The sequence below is a fragment of the Colletes gigas genome, unplaced genomic scaffold, assembly GCF_013123115.1.
Source record: "Colletes gigas isolate AHSC1104 unplaced genomic scaffold, ASM1312311v1 Colletes_gigas_Sc00006, whole genome shotgun sequence".
NCBI lineage: Eukaryota > Metazoa > Arthropoda > Insecta > Hymenoptera > Colletidae > Colletes > Colletes gigas.
In genome coordinates this window covers 5,090,119-5,108,137 of record NW_025106635.1, presented here as the reverse complement: position 1 = coordinate 5,108,137, position 18,019 = coordinate 5,090,119, and the positions used below count along the sequence as shown (strand labels likewise).

The 18,019-nt window shown below is 45.1% G+C and overlaps 1 protein-coding gene across 1 annotated transcript in view; it reads right to left on the bottom strand.

Moving 5' to 3' along the window:
* Positions 1 to 17,740, bottom strand: part of LOC122395813 — a 141,221-nt gene extending 123,481 nt beyond the window's left edge. The window contains exon 1 of the mRNA XM_043393690.1: positions 17,653 to 17,740. Coding sequence (XP_043249625.1) covers positions 17,653 to 17,740 — 88 coding nt within the window. The remainder of the gene's footprint in view (positions 1 to 17,652) is intronic.
* Between the last annotated feature and the right edge of the window lie 279 nt (positions 17,741 to 18,019).

The following is an 18,019-nucleotide window of genomic DNA, read 5'->3' as shown; positions in this document are numbered from 1 at the left end:
TCTGAGAATCCAGAAGCGAGTCTCGGCGCCTGACAGCGCGACATCGTATTGTTTTTGGCCGCCAGGAATAGCGAGGAGAAAGCTACACGGACGCCAAACGACGACGACGTCGACGCGTCTCTTTCGTCGAACGTCCCCGCCCCAAAAACAAAGAAGAAGACTTCCCTGTTGACCGCTGGAAAGCGTTCGACCGTCTCTTCTTCAGAGTCCGTTTCTCCTGGACGAAGATGCCACTTCGTCGAGACGCTCTTCATTCGCCCAGACGCCATTACGATCTTAATTCCCCGTTAAACATTTCTGTTCCGTTCAGAATTTAGTAGACCCCTTAACCCGAGCGTAGCTTTAAGGGAACTTTGAATTACTTTCGTTAAAACGCGCTCGACTGCCATAAAGGAACCATTGGCTTCGTTTGGCCAACAGATTTTAATATTACTAGACCACCGATCGAACTACTCTCTTCGTTAACTGCTTGAAAAAGCTGAGTTGTTTGATTAACAATTTAAGACGATTTTATTTCGGGCCTCGACTCGTTTCTAAACACTAAAATTACATTTCGAAGTAAATTTCTGAACGATTGATCTAATGGTTCCCTTCAACTGAATTATTTAATTCAAGTTTTATTTTGGGTCTTCACGCGTTTCTGAACATTAAAATTTCACATCGAAATAAATGTTCAAAGGATTGATCTGAAGGTTCCTCAATTATTTAATTCCAGATTTTAATTTGGGTATTGATTCGTTTCTAAACACTAAAATTCGAAATATATTGTAGGATTTTATTTTATTTTCGTGTAAAACAGAGACGCAATTCGGTCACTAGAATCACCCAGTCTCAAGGTGTATTTTTTCCAGGGTTAATGCAAACAAAGGTCGCGCGTAGGAACCGAATCAGACGCAAGATAATTATCAATTACGCTCGGTGGTAGTTGTTTTGCCCGCTGTTACGTTTCGGTTGCAAAGATAATCTCATCAGCATTCGGCGCATAGACTCCCACGTTTTTCGCGCGGTCCATGAACCAGTCGGTGATTCCGCGCTCCAAGAATCGGAGCGTTTATTTTCCCCGATTTCCCCGACGTTTCCACAGCCCCGGCAATTTCCACGTATTTGCAGACGAGAGAAATAGGGGCGCACCAATACCACGTTTTAAAGGAAATTTAAACAAGTCTGGTCTTAAAAATTAAGAACAAACTGAAAATCGTGGCTACCAACGCCCGGTCGTGATTCAGAAATTTTTCAATAAACGCAAAGTGATCCTTCGAACCGCGAATTTTGTTACACGGCGTGCATCCACCCTGTAAAAGTCGACCCCGGGGCGCGTATTCATACATAAGAATCATTCGTCGAATTTTAAATTCAAATGGCTGGGACAGAAATCATCGACGCGGTCGTAACGCGTACGAGAAAACGCCGTTCTAAATAAATACGCCGTTTTGAATAAAAATCGACTTTCGTCCGTGGAAATAAAAATATTTGTACGGGTCTGCAAATAATGCATATTCATGGAACGAGAGCGCAAACTTTTCGAGCGTGCAGTTCCGCTGCAATTAATTTTTAAAGAACCATGAATATTTTACTTCGCCCCCCCCCCCTGCCCACGGACCCCGTTTGTAACCCCCTTAAGCGGAACGAGAAATGAGGTGTTACTTGGAAACGCACAGAGAGTTTCCAGTTGTCGGGTGGTAGCAGGACATCGAGGGGGGTCGCGAACCGTCGTACGAGGCAGCGGCTAACGAGTCTCCGGGAACAAAGGATAAAGGGCAGAGAGTGAAACTGAAAGATGGAAGAGTCGAGGGCGCGGTAGAAACGACGGTAATCTAAAATAAGCCAAGTGTTATTGTTGGTGGTGGGCCTCGAGACGACTCGAGAATCGTCAGCCACGCTGTACCAACGAATAACAACGAGGAAAAAGGGTTAAGAAAAATGATTCCACCGAGTCAAATTTAACGGAATCGAGGTTTGGAAATAGTTTTAATAACGCGGCAGATTCGTTCAGAGAATTGTTGGAGACTCGTCAGCGGTTATTGTTGTCGCGCTAAAAATAACGAGTGTCCGCGGGAACGTGTCCCACTGTCGACGAGAGAAACAGAGAATGTTTGGGCAAATTTAGTGCCGGAGAACAGGACGTTTACCGGCTGCTAGGAAAACAAAATTAATCGTACGTCACCGTCTTTATTTCGAGAGGGGGGAGTACGACACGGAGAAGCTCCGATGACGGTTAAATATATCGAGGAGATTCGCATAAACGGAGGCTGGGAGGCCTCTCGACGAGCGATTTAAAATCGCATACACGGGGCCATCAAGAATTTATTTATTTGGGGACCACTTTGGAAACGAATTCGTCCCATAAACACGATTAAAAGAGTTTACACAAAGTTTTACGAGATTCTTAAAGCTATTTTTACGTTGCCCTAAGTACTCGTCTATTTTTAAAACAAGGGCTCGAATGCAATGAAACTCGCGAAAGAAATATTGTCGAAACGTTATGCGCTTTTTCCTGGTGTCTCGATCGACGAAAATCATGCCGGGGAACGTTAAAAATACGTGGAATAATATCGTAGAACAAACACAAGACGGGGAAAAGTTCGGGGATAAAAGGAACGGTTAAAAATAAAATTCTGTAACCGCGGATTCTGTTACTTTTTCACCTCGCCGGGCAAAAGAAAAATATTAATCCTGCGGTATGAAAGCAACGCTCCTGGCTTTTTCCTTTTCGAAGCGATAGCGTATTTAGTCGAGCAAGTTCGTCGCGGTTCGCCGAGGCCCCTTAAGAAAACCTCGTTCTGCTCTTTTTACAACCGGGACCACGCAATTTGTTGAAATTTCTCGATTACGCTGCGCGACGCGTTTCTTTCGACGCGCGCGATTTCTTGAAATTATACTGGGGGAACACAAAAGCAACTGGAACTTTCATTTTTATTAATAAACGCGAGATGCGCTTAGGTGCACTTTATCGTTTAAAAGCTGCGATGCAATTTGCAATATTCTTCAAACTAGGTATAGAAAAGTTTCTTGATATCAAAATTATTAGAGACACTCAGTTTACATATTTTTCAGACTGTTTTCAGCTCGAGTGATGAACAATCATGGATGGATTTTGCTACGACGAAACGTCGATTCTAAAATTTCGATTCGACGATCCTAATTGGAGAGAGCATCCGTCGCGACTGGGAAATTGCAATGGTTCCAACGAACAGTTTGAGCAGAGAAGAAACTAACGCGAAGTTGGAGTCGAGAGGGAAATAATGGAAGCTCGAAAAAGACGAGGGCAAGGGAGGGCCACTGGTGACGAGTCACTCTGTCATTTCGTTATGAGTTGCCGCGAGGAAACGAGGCGGAAGGAGGAACGGGAGACGAGCAATTCCTTCTGGAATTTCGGGAACGCTCGAGGGCCTAAATCATTCTGCTCGCCTGGAAGAAGAAAGAATCCATCTTCGTTTCCGCGATCAAAGGATCCGACGAATCGCTACTGCAGGGAAATTCAGAGTCGACTGTATATTCGCGAATAATTTATTAAATACTGCGTTTCACGAGGCCGAAATACCTTCGTTGAGGGGATACACGGAGGCTGCAAATCTATGAAATGTAATTTAAAAAAACGCTGCTAATGATAGAAGAATATTGTTCTTTATTAATAACGAGTTGGTGATAGATACCTGCGATGTAAAATTTCTTTGCATATCAGTCACCTCGATCGATCTATTCTACGTTAAGCTTACACGAAACAGAAAGGAAAAATCGAGCCAATGAACAACAATTTTGGCAATATAAAATTCGCGAACATTTTAAAAAACATGAATTTACATTTACTGCGAAAGTTAGCTAATTAAAATAAGAAATCTATTGGGAAACGCGTGTCGACGAGTAACGCTCGTGGCTCGATTTCCGCCCAATATCCGACTGGCTGCTCGGTCCGCCTCTTCGTCTTCGGTTTCGCGCGGGCCGGCGGGTTAATTGAAAAATTCATCGAGCAGAAACGACGACAGGCTGAAATACCGTCCCGCATTGAAATATAAACAACCGGCTCGAACGCGCGAAGGGAGAGAACGAAGTTGGAAAAACGCGATGCACGGGGTGGGAAAAGAACGCGTGAAAACGTTCTCCCGTTACGATTTTATTAGATCTCGCCCGGGGAATTATCGAGCTCGAGGAACACACGCGAGAATTTCTGTGGGTCAAGTCTTCCGGAGATGGATTCCGAGCTAAATTTATCAAACAAACTAGCAAATTGTAATCGGTATTTTAAATATACTACCCCTATGTACGGCGATAAATTAACTTCTATTGGTCTTTGGAGAATTTCTCCAAACACTCCGTGTGCTAATATCGCGCGGAGTTATTAGGCGATGTTAAGTTTAGCGTCTGTGCATATAAATTGGCGTTAAAAGACGTAACACACGTTGGATATTGCTGCAACTGTAAACTACGTAACTTAAAAGAAAGAAGATACTATCTTCTCGTTTTCCCAATATTGTGAAATAGAATATATTTTGAGAAGATACGCTAAAACGACTGTAATGATTGCTCGAAAAACAAGGTAAATTTGCGTTCGTGTGTCAGTTTGCGGGTCTGGGATGCACGTGATCTAGGAGGCACGCGACAACGAGCACGGTTTCGCGGAAACTCTGCCAACTGGCGGGGGCGTCCCGTCGCGGAATCCGATTTGTCTCGGTTGCGAAGGAACTTTCGCCGGGTTGCTCGGGGCCACGGGACTAAATAGTACGGTTCGAATTAATGAAGTACACCGTGGCGAAACCGTAGGGGTGGGGTAGGTGGCCGCGGATGCTTTGGAAGCGCAACCGAATCGATGAACGATCGCGAGAGAACGGAGGCCGTGGCTCGCTGCGAACGATGGACAACGCTTCCGAGCTAATAAAGCGGAAACCTAATGCGGTTCGGCCTAATAAACCGGAATTACCCGTATTACGTGTCGGATCGAGCGCTGTATCGCGCCTAGCTTCTCGGTAATAATGCGAATTTAGATTGATCCGGTCACGTGGAACGTGGAACGCGCAACCTTCGAATTCTCTGCCGCGATCGATACGAATTCGCTTTGGACGTTGTAACGACGACGCACGAGGATGAATATAAATTAGAGAATAGAAAATACGGGAATTACGAGACCCGAGACAGCCGACTTCCGCTCCGCAGCATCGATCTCCGGACCCATTGAAATATGCATCCCCCGCTTGCGTCGGGGCCGCCGACTCGATACAATCGTTTATTGACTTCCGTTTCAAAGTCTCCTTTTGCTATCGTCTGCAACGGAAGTACAAATCTTCGCGATTTCCCTAACATCGTTCGTCCAATATTCGATGTTAAGTCTTCCACTGAGAGGGTCGCCAATCATTTTTGAGATTCAATTTCAAGATTTTTATTCTGTTGCAGGGGTTGGAGAAGTCTTTATGTTTGAATGTGGTGTGATTACTCAACCCTTCAGTGGATTGAACTTATAAAATTGATTTAAATGCTTTAAAGGATAGTTCATAAAAATCGACATTAAGTAAAATAATTCGGTTGAGATTGAGAGTCCACTTGAGGGTTAAAATAGTCCCCTGGTTGGAGGATTGACTTGTCAAGCATAAACGTATAATAGAGAATTTGGAGGTAGCTATCTTGGCAGAAATCTATGCAGTATGAAAGTTGCAAGAATGGAGGAAGATTCGGCGGTTCCTTCGAGAGGCGAAACGGCCGCGAAAGGAACAAACACGAATTCCTGAAACATGGGAAGCGTTGAAAGGAGAAGAGTAGTCGACGGATCAGAGAGATTTTCGCGGTGCTCGCATCGCTGTCCGCCGCGATGGCGAAATAATCGAGAGCCGCCTGTCGCGCCCGGAGGACAAAAGAGATATTTCACCGTCCGACAAATTTCCTCGCTAAATGGCCGTGCCGCGAAACAAGAAAAAAATAGTGCCACGGGCGAAGAGCGGCGCGAGGGGTGGGGAAGGGGAACGAAAACAAAAACGTCGACCCCGGAACGCTCGCACAATGCACGGCGAATCGGAAACGCGCGAATTAAAAACTCGTCGTCGGTCGAAACTGGGCGCGATAAATATAATAATAATTACCGCGGACACCGCCAAACGATTAACGACTGGCAATTATCGAGCGTTTTTCACTGACTCCTCCAAACGCTAACGAACGCGCCGGATCGACCGTACGAATTGTTAAAGACGAGACGTTGTATTATGTGAGCCATCTATGTCAAATATGATTTATTTTATTTAAGGGTCGTTGATACGATGGAACTTTATTTAGGTGGACCAAACGAGGCACCAGCGATTCATTTAACCGAATGATTAAATTCTGAACTATTTTATTAATAGTCTGGGTGTTTCTAACTGGAGTAGTTACTAGAGAAGGAATACACAACGTAAACAAAAGGTGAAAAGTGACCAATGTTTGACAGATTGTAGAATAGAAATTGTTTTCATTCGCCGCCTGTTATTCGTTGTAAAAGGGTTTTCACATCAAAAGATCGACAATGCGATAAACAAGCAACGAAATAGGAATGTGCGAGCGTCGAAACCGATGGCCCAATTTCCGACGGGGGTAATACTTAATGACGTGTAACGACTAATTCGGTCAACAGCCCTTCAACGCTTTTGCCAAAGAACGACGTAATCCTTTTCGGTCATTGGACGCTACATCGTTCAGAAACGAACGCAGAAAATTTGCATCCATCGGGGTGGTGCTTATCGACGATAATAATAAAACGGAATTATCGAAAGGTCGAAACGCGTTCGATCGTACAGTTCGCTTTCGACGCGGAGAACAAACAGTTCGAATCTCAAAAGCCGCGAACAATAAAGGATATTTCAACGTTGCAAAAACGCAACGAGCCCTTTTCGATGCCGATTCCGCGCACGAGTCGTACCAATTTTTGTTAAACGAAGCGATCCCTGCCGCGTTGCACGCCCTGTAGATGATTACGCGAAATGAAAGAAAGAATCCGATTGTTCGACGACGAAATGACAACGAACGCGCCGCGATATTAAAACCGACGGGCCACCAGAACCATGGAGACATAATAAAAAAGAGAGAAAAAAAAACACGCTGTCATTGTGAAAACGTCGATATTCGTGGAATAATGACGGTACAAAATCACGCTCGTCGATTCGATTGTGCTCCCCGCCCTGTCAAAAACGTTACGTACGAGGTTTCGTTCGTTGACTCGAAAATAATCCCGCGCGTCAGCCATTACTGGAGGAGGGAGAGTTTATTTCCGAAATGTCTTAAATACGACAAATATCAAAACGTGGGTGTTGAAAATTTTAAATAGGAAATCATATTTTATAATTCCATGAACGAAAATTGAATCATTACATATAGAACGTATTGAAAATGAATTATTTACTCTTTAACATATGTTATTAATGTTATTAATGAAATACAAACAATTTAAATTATGAAAGATCCACGACCCGTATCATTGTTAACATAATTATCTGCGCGTTGAAATATTTAATAACCTACGCAAACGTGAAATAAAATGTTGGAAAATAATTTTTATGGTCGACTCTCTTCTTCGAACGAGACCCTGAATTTTCGAAATCGTTCGAACAAAACGTCGACGAGGGAGTTCGAGGACGGGGGAAAAGAAAATCCCTGTTTTCCTCGAGCGTAAAAGTCGGTCGACAGGGCTCGACTAATCGCCCGGTCGAGCAAAACAAGCTTGACTCTCGAAAATGACACGTTTCTTTCCCAGCCCCGCGTTCATCTTTCTCCCCCGTACCAGGGGTGGTTCTACCACGAAACTAATGAAGCTTCAACCTCAGGTTCCGCGTAGAAAGGCCCTCCGGAGAGGCTCCTTCTACATTTTTTTTATTTCCCCGCACAATTTATATATAGATTTTTCTTACAACCTCGCGACGATAAAATGAGACACATTTTTTACGAATAGAATTTTTCTGTAAAATACTGTTCCACGATTCAATATTGTAATATGCATTTTTTAGAGGACGATCAGAAATTCATGGGTCCCGATTAGCGTTGGTAATCGACGGTCAGCAAACATGGCTGGCAATAACCACGATCGGTCAACCGCGCGACGAAATTGAACGCAAACAATTGCTCGCCGCTCGCTAACGCGTTTACATCAATTGCCTAGAAAAAAAGAAGAAGAGGGACAAGGGCTGGTTCATGAATATTCCGCGGGACCCCGATCCACCCACGTTCCCTGCCATTTTTCAAACGGTCGAGACAAAGTACTCTGGTACGCTGCCAGAAGGAAAAGGAATCGAGCGACACACCTTTAGCCAGAGGATCCCTGATTTCTCGCTGATTATCGACGTGTAGTTTGTTAGCTCCATTAGTTACGGACAGTGAAGGATCTCTGAGCTAATCAGCGAAGGTAATTGCTTCGAGGGTGGCCTTTCTTTCCTCGATTGTTTTACCAAAGACAAATGTTATCGTGATTCGGTATCCAAGCATCGACGATACAACCGAGAAGGGTTCCAACGTGAAAAAAATCCAAACCGGAGGATTCGTTTTCGATAAAACGAAACAGCTCGTTGAACAAACTCACGATGAAACTCCAGAGATCGTACTTGACCCAATAAATAGACATTTATTACAGAAGATTGTCTGTTCGCGCGACAATGAACAGCCTCGTCGCGAAAAACATAATTTGCTCCGGTGCAGGCGAAAATTGGAACGCCAGGTCCTCTGGAGAGTCCTCGAGAGCCGGCGTAAAAGCGCGGAAAATCGTGAACGAAACAGCATCGTGAGTTTCATCGTGCCGTGTCAGTCTCAAAGCCGTCCCTCTTAAAACACTGTCTCCTCCCTCGACGGCTAATCAGCGTCCCGGTTTAAATTCAGCCTTGTCGCCTGGAAATAGCTGACGGGGCCGTGTCGTCGATCCATCGACTGGCTTTCGATCGCGTTTACTCGATACGAGGCTCGTGGAGGGCTCTCGAACAGGGCCGAGAAGCGAAAAAAGGGCGGTAACCGGAACCGCGTGAAAAGCAGACCAGTACTCTGTCCTCTCGTTAACGACACGTGCTTGCTAAACAGCAATAAGGCTTTCCCCGTGTTTTTGTCGATCCTAACTTTCTATGCATCAGAATTCAGCCGTTAGCTTACGGAACAACTTCAGCAAATACTAAATCGTTGCATTAATTCTGTCCGCTACAAATTCGATTTTTCTAAAGGACTTTACTCTTACCACAAATTGTATTTATGGTTATTATATGCGTAAAATATGAAGGACTTCGGTTCTGGAGATATTGTAGTCTAAAGAAAGGCGTAACTTTTAAAATTTTACTATGTATGTGCCTCAGAACACTATCGAAGCGTATTGAAAATCATAAAACTTCAGACGCGTGCAGTTCCGAAACTACTAATGCTATATTAATTTTTGAGCCACTGTTAGAAGCGGCAAAGCTTCCCCTTTAAAATGGTTTTTTGTTTTTGACGATCGGACTTTCCGTTTCGGAGATATCGTAATTTATGTAAAAGGTAATTATTTTAATTCGACCGCGATCTCGCTCGACGCCTTGGAAAAGGCCTATTAAAAATCATAAAACTTTGGATGCGTGCAGTTCCGAAACTATTGGAGCTATATTAATTTTTGAGGCTTTGTTAGAAGCGGCAAAGTCTCCCCTTTAAAATGGTTTTTTGTTTTTGACGATCGGACTTTCCGTTTCGGAGATATCGTAATTTATGTAAAAGGTAATTTTTTTAATTCGACTGTCTCTGTCTTCGTCTAACGCGTCGGACCTCCTTGTCGCACGTTGACCCACTGACCGAGTGACCGAATGACGTCACGTTTACTATTTACTACGATCACGTGCGGTCAACGACCTTGACAAGGCCGTAGTAAGTTCATTGACCACGCGACGTATCTTCGAAACTAGCCACCGCAGCGACTCGAAACTAAAATCGCTATATCTCCGGAACTAATAAAGCTATCGACTCGTACAAACGCTCATTTTAAAGGGCATTTCATCCTCTACCCAATGCCTACACTCACTACTATAATTTATGGTGTCTTCTATGTTTAGTTTCACATTTACTTTGACGCTACACACCCAGAAATCTTTCAGCAAGTCCTATCGATTATAAGACTGTTTAAAAATTATTAGGCGCGTTTGAAAATTGTTTTACTGTTCGTGAAAGGCTGTCAGAGCTCGTGTATCAAGAAAATTTTGATAAAATAACGTATTCGTGTTAAAGTAAGGGACCAAGAAAAATTCCTTTTCGCCTGTAAACGAATGCTCGTTTTCATAAACCCGTGAAGCCGTGGACTGAAGCAACTTTACACGCATAACCTTTTTCTCAGAGCCTACGTTATAGACCTCTATGTAATAAAATTCGTAACGCCGCAAGTTTGAGTGCGCATGAAAAGTCTCTTGGTGTATAAAGTTTTTTATTCGGTGGCACTATCGTGTCGCGATAGAGGAAAATGTTTTGGTTTCACTTTGATCCGACGAACCTGGTCCCGAGTGTTTCGTTTATGGGATGAGTTGCTTAGTTGCGCTTTGGGCGCGCCGTTAACCCGCGAAGTAAAATTTTTATCGAGCCCCGGCGACGATAAAGCGTCGCGCGTGCTTATAATCGGGCACTTTTGCCGGATGCTTGAGCTAGAAACTTGATCAGAAATGGAGGCAGAATCCATTCGACTTAATTTCTCGAAGCCATTAAACGTTTGTTAAGTCTCTAAAAAATGTTGGTTAATCCTTGATAGAACTCAGCGAGGATATTAACAGGGAATGTGTACGTTTCGTTGGATAATACCTAATTTTTGCGGTCTCTCGTTTCGAGGAACAATCCACTTACGGCGACGTGATTGAATGGAACCCATGGACCGAAATTGCCGCGTTACAAATTGCTCTCCCGCGATAATAGTTGTTCCTAAATACGACGAAGTCGTCGAAAATTGTTCGCAAATTGAATTCGTTCGAATTTTCGCTGGTCCTTTTGCCGTATTAAATTAGCGAACGCAGGACCACGGTCCAACGAAACGGGCCAAGATTCGCAATTACCATGGTCGTTTAGGTTCGCGCGCGTTTTAATCAAATGAACCGTAATCGCGACGTGTCGCGGAAAGAGTAAACCGTAGAAAAGACGCGTCCTGTCGCGGATGGTTTCGCCCGAGAGGGCCCGCAATTAAGCAAAATACGCTCGGTGGTCCGTCGCGACGCATCGCGCCGTTTGTCCGCGCTTTGATCTCGACCCGCGACTACGAGACGTACCGCGCTAATAAGATCACGTTAATCAGTTTTACGGAGGCAACAGAGTGTCCCAGAAAAGAGGAACGAACGATAAGCGGAGCTTTTGTCCCCGAAGTAACCGGCAATCTTGTTTTTTTTTTTCCTTTTCCTCCTGCTCGCTGAAACTTATCACATTTCGCGTTACCTCTCCGTTAGCCGCGGATTGGGTTAAGATAAAAATGCACGCTGGAAACAACCGGGAGGGATTTCCATACGTAATTCGTAAAAAGCACGTTCGTCGACGGACTGTTTAGAGCACTTTAATGCTCCGGGGGGAAATAATACTGGTGTAATAAATAGAAGAGTTCTCAGGGATGTTATAAATATAAGGATAAACAGGTTTGGGGAAAATAAATTAGTCCTGACAAATACAAGTCTTGATGTGGCTACAGGTTACATTACCATGTTTAAATTCTTCGATCTTCGTATACTCGGGCCAAGGAGACCAGTCAGCAAACCTAAACACAAGCGTCCCTGAATGTGACTCGCAAGTGTCCTATGGCAGTCAACGAACGCTTTGTTTTTCTTCGCTGACTCGTCTCCTTGACTCGAGGTCTTCAAAAATAATACTAGAGAGTCTTGAAGAATATGAAATATTTTCTATCGCTTACAATAAACACATGATGGAATCGCGAGATGATAATTGAGTCTTCGTGGCGTGGAATACAAGGACGTTGAAAAAGAACGAGAATGACCGCCGCGAAAGTTGGTGCCATCGAGTAAACAATTTATCAGAGTGAAACGGAAAAGTAAAAGGGGAACGCGCACCGCCTCGTCTCCGGAATTTTCGCGACTCCTCTCTCTTATCGGTCGCGAAACTCGCGTGTCCGGGGACTTCAGTTCGCCGAGTTTTATCCGACGACCACTTGTGCAAAGAGCGGCTGAAACTTGCTGGAATAACGGCGAGACGTAGACAAAAAGTCCGGGGCGCGATACGGGGTGGAAAAAGGCTAACAGGTCGGGAACGCACGCTTCGAGAAATATCGCAGAATCCTCACTGAGTTGTTAGATGTGTGCGATGGAGGCCTCTCGACATCCGGGGAGACTCTATTCCTCTTTTTGGGGGGTCGTTTGGGTGTGCAGGCCCTCCCAGTGCAGAGTCCAGTCTTGTCCAGAGATCGAGTTCGAACAATCAGTTCCAAATGTGTTGATGATTATATACCAGTTTGTTTTGTCTCACTGTCACTGTATAGGAGGATTCCACACTGCTTATAACGCGTATTTAATTAAGTGTTGTTTATGAACGAAATGTCTGAGGCCACTCTGACGTCACTAGATACAGGTTACGCTCACGGTAGATAGCGACGGGTGAAGAGCAGGCGCGAGACTGGGACTCGCGGCGTTCGAGCGCGGAGTGGGGACTAAGACCCTGGCGAGCTACGCATGCGCGCTTGGAATCTCGCTGGCCCAAGACCATATGTTTGTTAACAGGATTATGTCCAAACGGTCAAATGGATTTTAACGAAATTTTATATTTGAGTTTCATATCCTCTCATGAAGGTCTGGTAAAATTTTGAAGAAAATTGGAATGTGAATAAACATGGTTACCGCTTGTGGGTTTTTGATTTTCTCGCTGTTTTTACATATCTTGAACGAACCCCAAAGGAAATTAAACTTCTCAGATAGATGAAGCTATTTTCTTAAAAAAATCCACGATTAAAATTCCATTAGAGCAAGGCGTTGATTTAACATTTCCCCCAAGAAATCCACCGTGACCTGATGGCCCCCGTGGAGAATTCCAGGTCCGAAAGGGGCAAGAGCGAGCTCCTGACGGCATAGCGTACCGAGCAACGAAAAAAAGAGAGTACCAACACATCCACGGACGTCGAAGCAATAAAATTCTCATTTACTCGGCCACGCTCGCCATCGCAGTCACGTTCTCCTTTCCGTTCCCATCCTAGCAATCCGCAAGGGTTTAAACCACGGCGCAGAAGCCCGTCGACGCCTCGGCATTCCGCGGAGCACAATTTACGAACAACGCTTCGCCAAACACCCCTACGCCACCACCCCTTCGTTCGTGCAAGTTGCTGCGTTTCGTTGCGACGAGGTCGCGTTTGCACCGGCTCCCTCGGTGTATATGCGGGGTAGTTTGTCACAGTCAACTGCTCGCTAAGTATGCGCGACCATTTGTCTCCGATCTTCTATTCTGCCGCGGTCGTCATTCTGCGCTCGCCACAAACGGAATTAAATGTTTCTGTCTTCCGACCCCCCTTCAGTTTCCCAGCGGCCAGCTTTTAATTCCGCGATCCTCCACGGCCACAGCCCATCGACGAACGGTCAGCAAAACGCGTCTTAAAGGCGCCACGGACGATTTATAGCAATCGCGGGACCATTAATTCTTAACGTTCGAGGGGAACATCCCTTGTGCTTCTCGACAATTTTTGAATGGCTTCGAAAGTTTGATCACTGTTTTCCAAAGTCTCTCAACCACCAAACACTCTCCACTCGACGATATTTTTATGGGAAACTTACAAAATATACAAGTATGAATGAAATTTTTCGATTCGAGACGCGAGGTAACCCCTTCTCGAGATAATCCCACGCGTTCGGAACAAAGAAATCGCCGTCGACTTTTCCCCAGCTTCTGAGAACTCGTTGCACTCTCAATGTCCTCGCGACAAATTTTTATTAGGAGAATTTATCCCACGGAAGGCGCGCTGCTGCCTTTCGTTATCTTTCATTCGCGACTTCTCTCGCGTGCGCGCGTAAAGCAAATGGATGCCCGACGTCCCGAGTAAAAGCTCGGATCTCGAAACTCGCCCGGCTTTTAAGAAATTAAATCTCCGAGAGCCGTCCGTCGCAAGTTATTGTTCTCCCTCGTACGGACGCGTTCGTTTCGCTCGATCCGGAATATTCCGTCGTCCGGATCACGCGTTCTCTTTATTAATATTTATCATCGTGCTCCGTTAATTGCGTTCGATGAGGAAGAGAATGAAAAAGGAAGAAACGATGACGCGGTCGTCGAGCTTTCACTGTGTTTCGCAGGGTTCGTCGACCCCTTCTTAATTAGGCTGGTTCGTCCGTCCGTGGCTCATCCCTGTCTTGGTCTTGTTCTCGTCGCATCGGCGCCTTAACGAACGTTGCGTGTTCTTTTTCAAACAGCCGCTACGTGACCGCCTTTGTTGGCCGGGGCGACGTTTTCACATGCGAACGAGCGTAAAACGTGCTCCACGGTTTCGGTCTGTCGACCCAATTTGGACGACGCGAGTGGATGCAGACCGAACCAGTCGCTGAAAAAGGAGAACCTTTCGACACGACGCTCCGTGCACGAGTATCGAGACTCAGATTTCCGTACAACGTTATAATACACCTCCAAAATTTGAACAATCGCTTATCGAACGCGACAGAATTTCAACATAAAATCTAACAAATTCGTTCATTTTCATTTAAAAGCTCCGATTAATAATCTAATTGGTGTATAATTACAATCGCCTATTGAATACGACAGAATTTCAGCATATTCGTTGTTCAAATAAAATGTAACAAATTCGTTTGTTTTACTCTGGTAATTAATTAGTATATAAATTCTGATAAATTCTGTTAAGAACGTGTCAAGGAGAAAGGACGGAGGAGGGTCGCGATTTAACACATTGACTTCCACACGTCGCCCATATATGGTTGACATGAATTAAAAAAAAAATAAAGAAAATAAATCTTGATAGATTAAGATTGATCTTAAAAATATTGTGGATATGCTACTTTCCAATTGTCCAAAAAAAGAGTATCGTTTTCGTAGAGAATTTGGGGAGCCTGGCTGTCAACGCGTTGAAGAGGAACGAGACAACCCTTAAGAGACGAAAGATAACCAGGTTGCAGGTTGTTCACGGGTTGTAAATTCGTCTGGTTCGGGATTATTGGGTCGCACGATGACTCGCAAACGCGGGCAAACAATCCCTTGGCAGAGCGTGCTCGCGGTCGAATTTGCTCCCGCATTAACGAGCAGAACACCGCTCTTTACGATCGCCTTAACCAGAAAGGGGACGCTCGTCACGGAGGGCACGCGAGCTCGCCATTAAAATTCGATCAGATAATCTTATTTGCCCCGCGATTAGGCGTTTCACCCTCCGCCCCCCTCCGACTGGCTCCCGTTTTTGATGTGGAACGACGAGAAACGGGGACGTAAATTCCGGGGTAATCGACGAACAACCGAAAGGGAAACACCGGTGTCCTCGAAAGAGAAGAATTCGAGCTAAAAAACTACCCCAACTTTCAACCTTAAAACAGTTCCACCGGCACACCTTTAAAACAGTTGCCTTCTGTTTCTAAATAAAAGGATCACAAACAACTTCGAAAGAAACACCCCCGCAATATACACTTACTTCAACCCTGCTTTCAAATTAAATATTATTTTGAAGTAGGTACACGGCTCTCCGGAAGTCCAATAAGAGGTCTTTTTTTTTAAATGCTTCCGACGAGAATCCTCCCTTAATTCGAAAGAGGGCGGAGATTCCGGCTGACACGGGATCTGGGTCAATGGGTGGCTGGAACTGCTATCTCGGAGTTTAAAGGGTTACGATAGCGTCGTTTTCGGCCCCTCGTAGCGAACCTCGCGTGAAAATAAAATCTCGAGAGTCCCCGGCGCTGGCCGCGGAATGGTAATCCGGTCGCGGCACGAATTGCAACCGGTGCAATTGAAAGAAGCGTCGACACACCCCACGGTTGGTAAAAGAAATTGTAATTCCCCACGGTACAAAAGCTTGCCCGGTAAAAAGTTCCCCCTCCGATGACCGTACCCGCGCACTCGCGGAGACATAAATTACGCCGAGCTACGAACAGTTTCATAAAACGCTGGATATCAGGATTTATTAAAGGTTCGAACTTGTTTTCGCGCCTCCGGGAGCGTTCGTCTCGATCGACGCGGACTTACAAGTATTCCTACACTCTCTCTCTTTCTTTCACCAACGATTTATTACTCTTCCAGGAATCTATCGTTTCCTTTTACGAGAGATTGAGGTTCCGACCCTTGGCGTTCCAAGTGATAAAACGCGAAACTAAAAATATTCATGGCCCCGTAGTGGTATAACCGTAAGATCCACCATAAGATCCGACCTCTATAGTTTCGTCGAACAAGGTTTGTAGAGCGACGCGAATAGTTGGGACGAAGTTTCCAAGTTGAATGAGCCACGGAATAAAGGGTGGTACGAAGAAGAGGCTTGTTTTCTCGTGGACCTATTACTGGTGCCGTCGAAAAGGAACAGAACTTCGGACGCGTGGATATTCGATCAGGAAATTCTAACGGGAGATCCTGTCGATGGATATTGACAATACACCCGTGGAGAATCCAGGCGAACATTCATCAACGTCGCGAAGCATACAATTTTTAAAAATTTCATCGTTCAAGAATCAGGAATCAGGAATCAGGAATCAGGTTCGAAATTTATGATTAAATCTATTTTCTATTCTGTTCTCTACCTCAAAGTATCCTGGACATGAAACATCTTAAACAATATTGAAATATCGAATGACTGTTATAAAATTGTGCAAAGTATCGGTATTAATTTTTGTTGAATTTTTAAGATTCCAGTTCGATATGAATTTCCACGAAAACGGAAACGAACGTAAATCGCCAAGAATGCGGGACAGAGGGTCGAACGGAGCACGCGAGAACGTGTCCCCGGGTCGTTTCGAGAGGTGGAAAACAATGAGATTTAGATCGAAAGGCAGGTCGCGAAATATCTGGTGCTGCTGTGAAATGCTGCGGCGTCTCGCGCGTAAATAGTTTTCCAGAAACGTATACACCGAAAGTTCCAAGCGTCGAGGCTCGGACCGGCGAGTTCCCTCTTTCCACCCCTAACAACTATTTGCTTTACCAGGTGACCTTAATCTAGAAAATGGTCTCCGAGAGGTGTTCCCGTGAATTCGAGCAAAGGGAAACGCGGACAAACGACTGGAGAGCAGACGAATGGCCAACATCTTGAACGATGAAAATTACGAACAAACAATTCCGCGCATTCGCAAAACGCTGCCCTCGAAAAGCAACCAAGTGACTTTCAATTATTCCCACGGTCGATGATAAAGAGTCAGCGTTCGTCGAGAGTCTCCAAATGTTTTTCGTAGGAGGATCCACACGGGTCTCTGAACGCAACAGGGAGTCGTACGGCCGTTATTCACGGGAACTTGGCCCGAGATTCGTCCTTTCGGCTTACATAATTTGGAAACAGGACTAACTGGGTCGTCATCCAACAGGTCCTCGATCCTCGCGAGCGTTCAACGACGCCAGAACGGCTAAACGACCAATGTTCGAGCAACGAGAACGACGAGGCGGCTCGACGGTACGGGAATAACCGTCCGGGGGAAAAGTCGGTCAACGACTTAACCAGATTTGCCCGGGAAAACTTGGCGAAAATTGACGAAGGACGCGAGAAACGCCGGGTACCCGGTCTCTGGCGGGTCGTCGTTGTCGCCTCACGGGACAAAACATCTTCCAACGATGGTTTCTTACCTCCTTGTCGGGAGCCGAAGGCACCGGTGCTTCCAGCGATGATTAGAAGCAGCAGCGGGCTTAATAAAGCTCTCGAGGAAGGCAGCATCTTTCCTGTACTCCTACCGGCGCCTGCGCGACACAGGGTCCTTTAACCGGCTTCCCTCATCACAGCCCTTCTGCGAAAGAAAAGAAAATTCGATCAAATACCCGTAGACTCTCTTTCATCGACGAAACAACTGGAAATCAAAAGCGAAAAATAAATACTGTTTTCCGGTAATAGCAGACCCAGAAAATAATGCACACGCGATAGAGAAATCTAATCAAAAACTTCATTTGTGAGTGTACGGGTGAAGTAATTTTATTATAGGTCAGATTGGAATTGGAG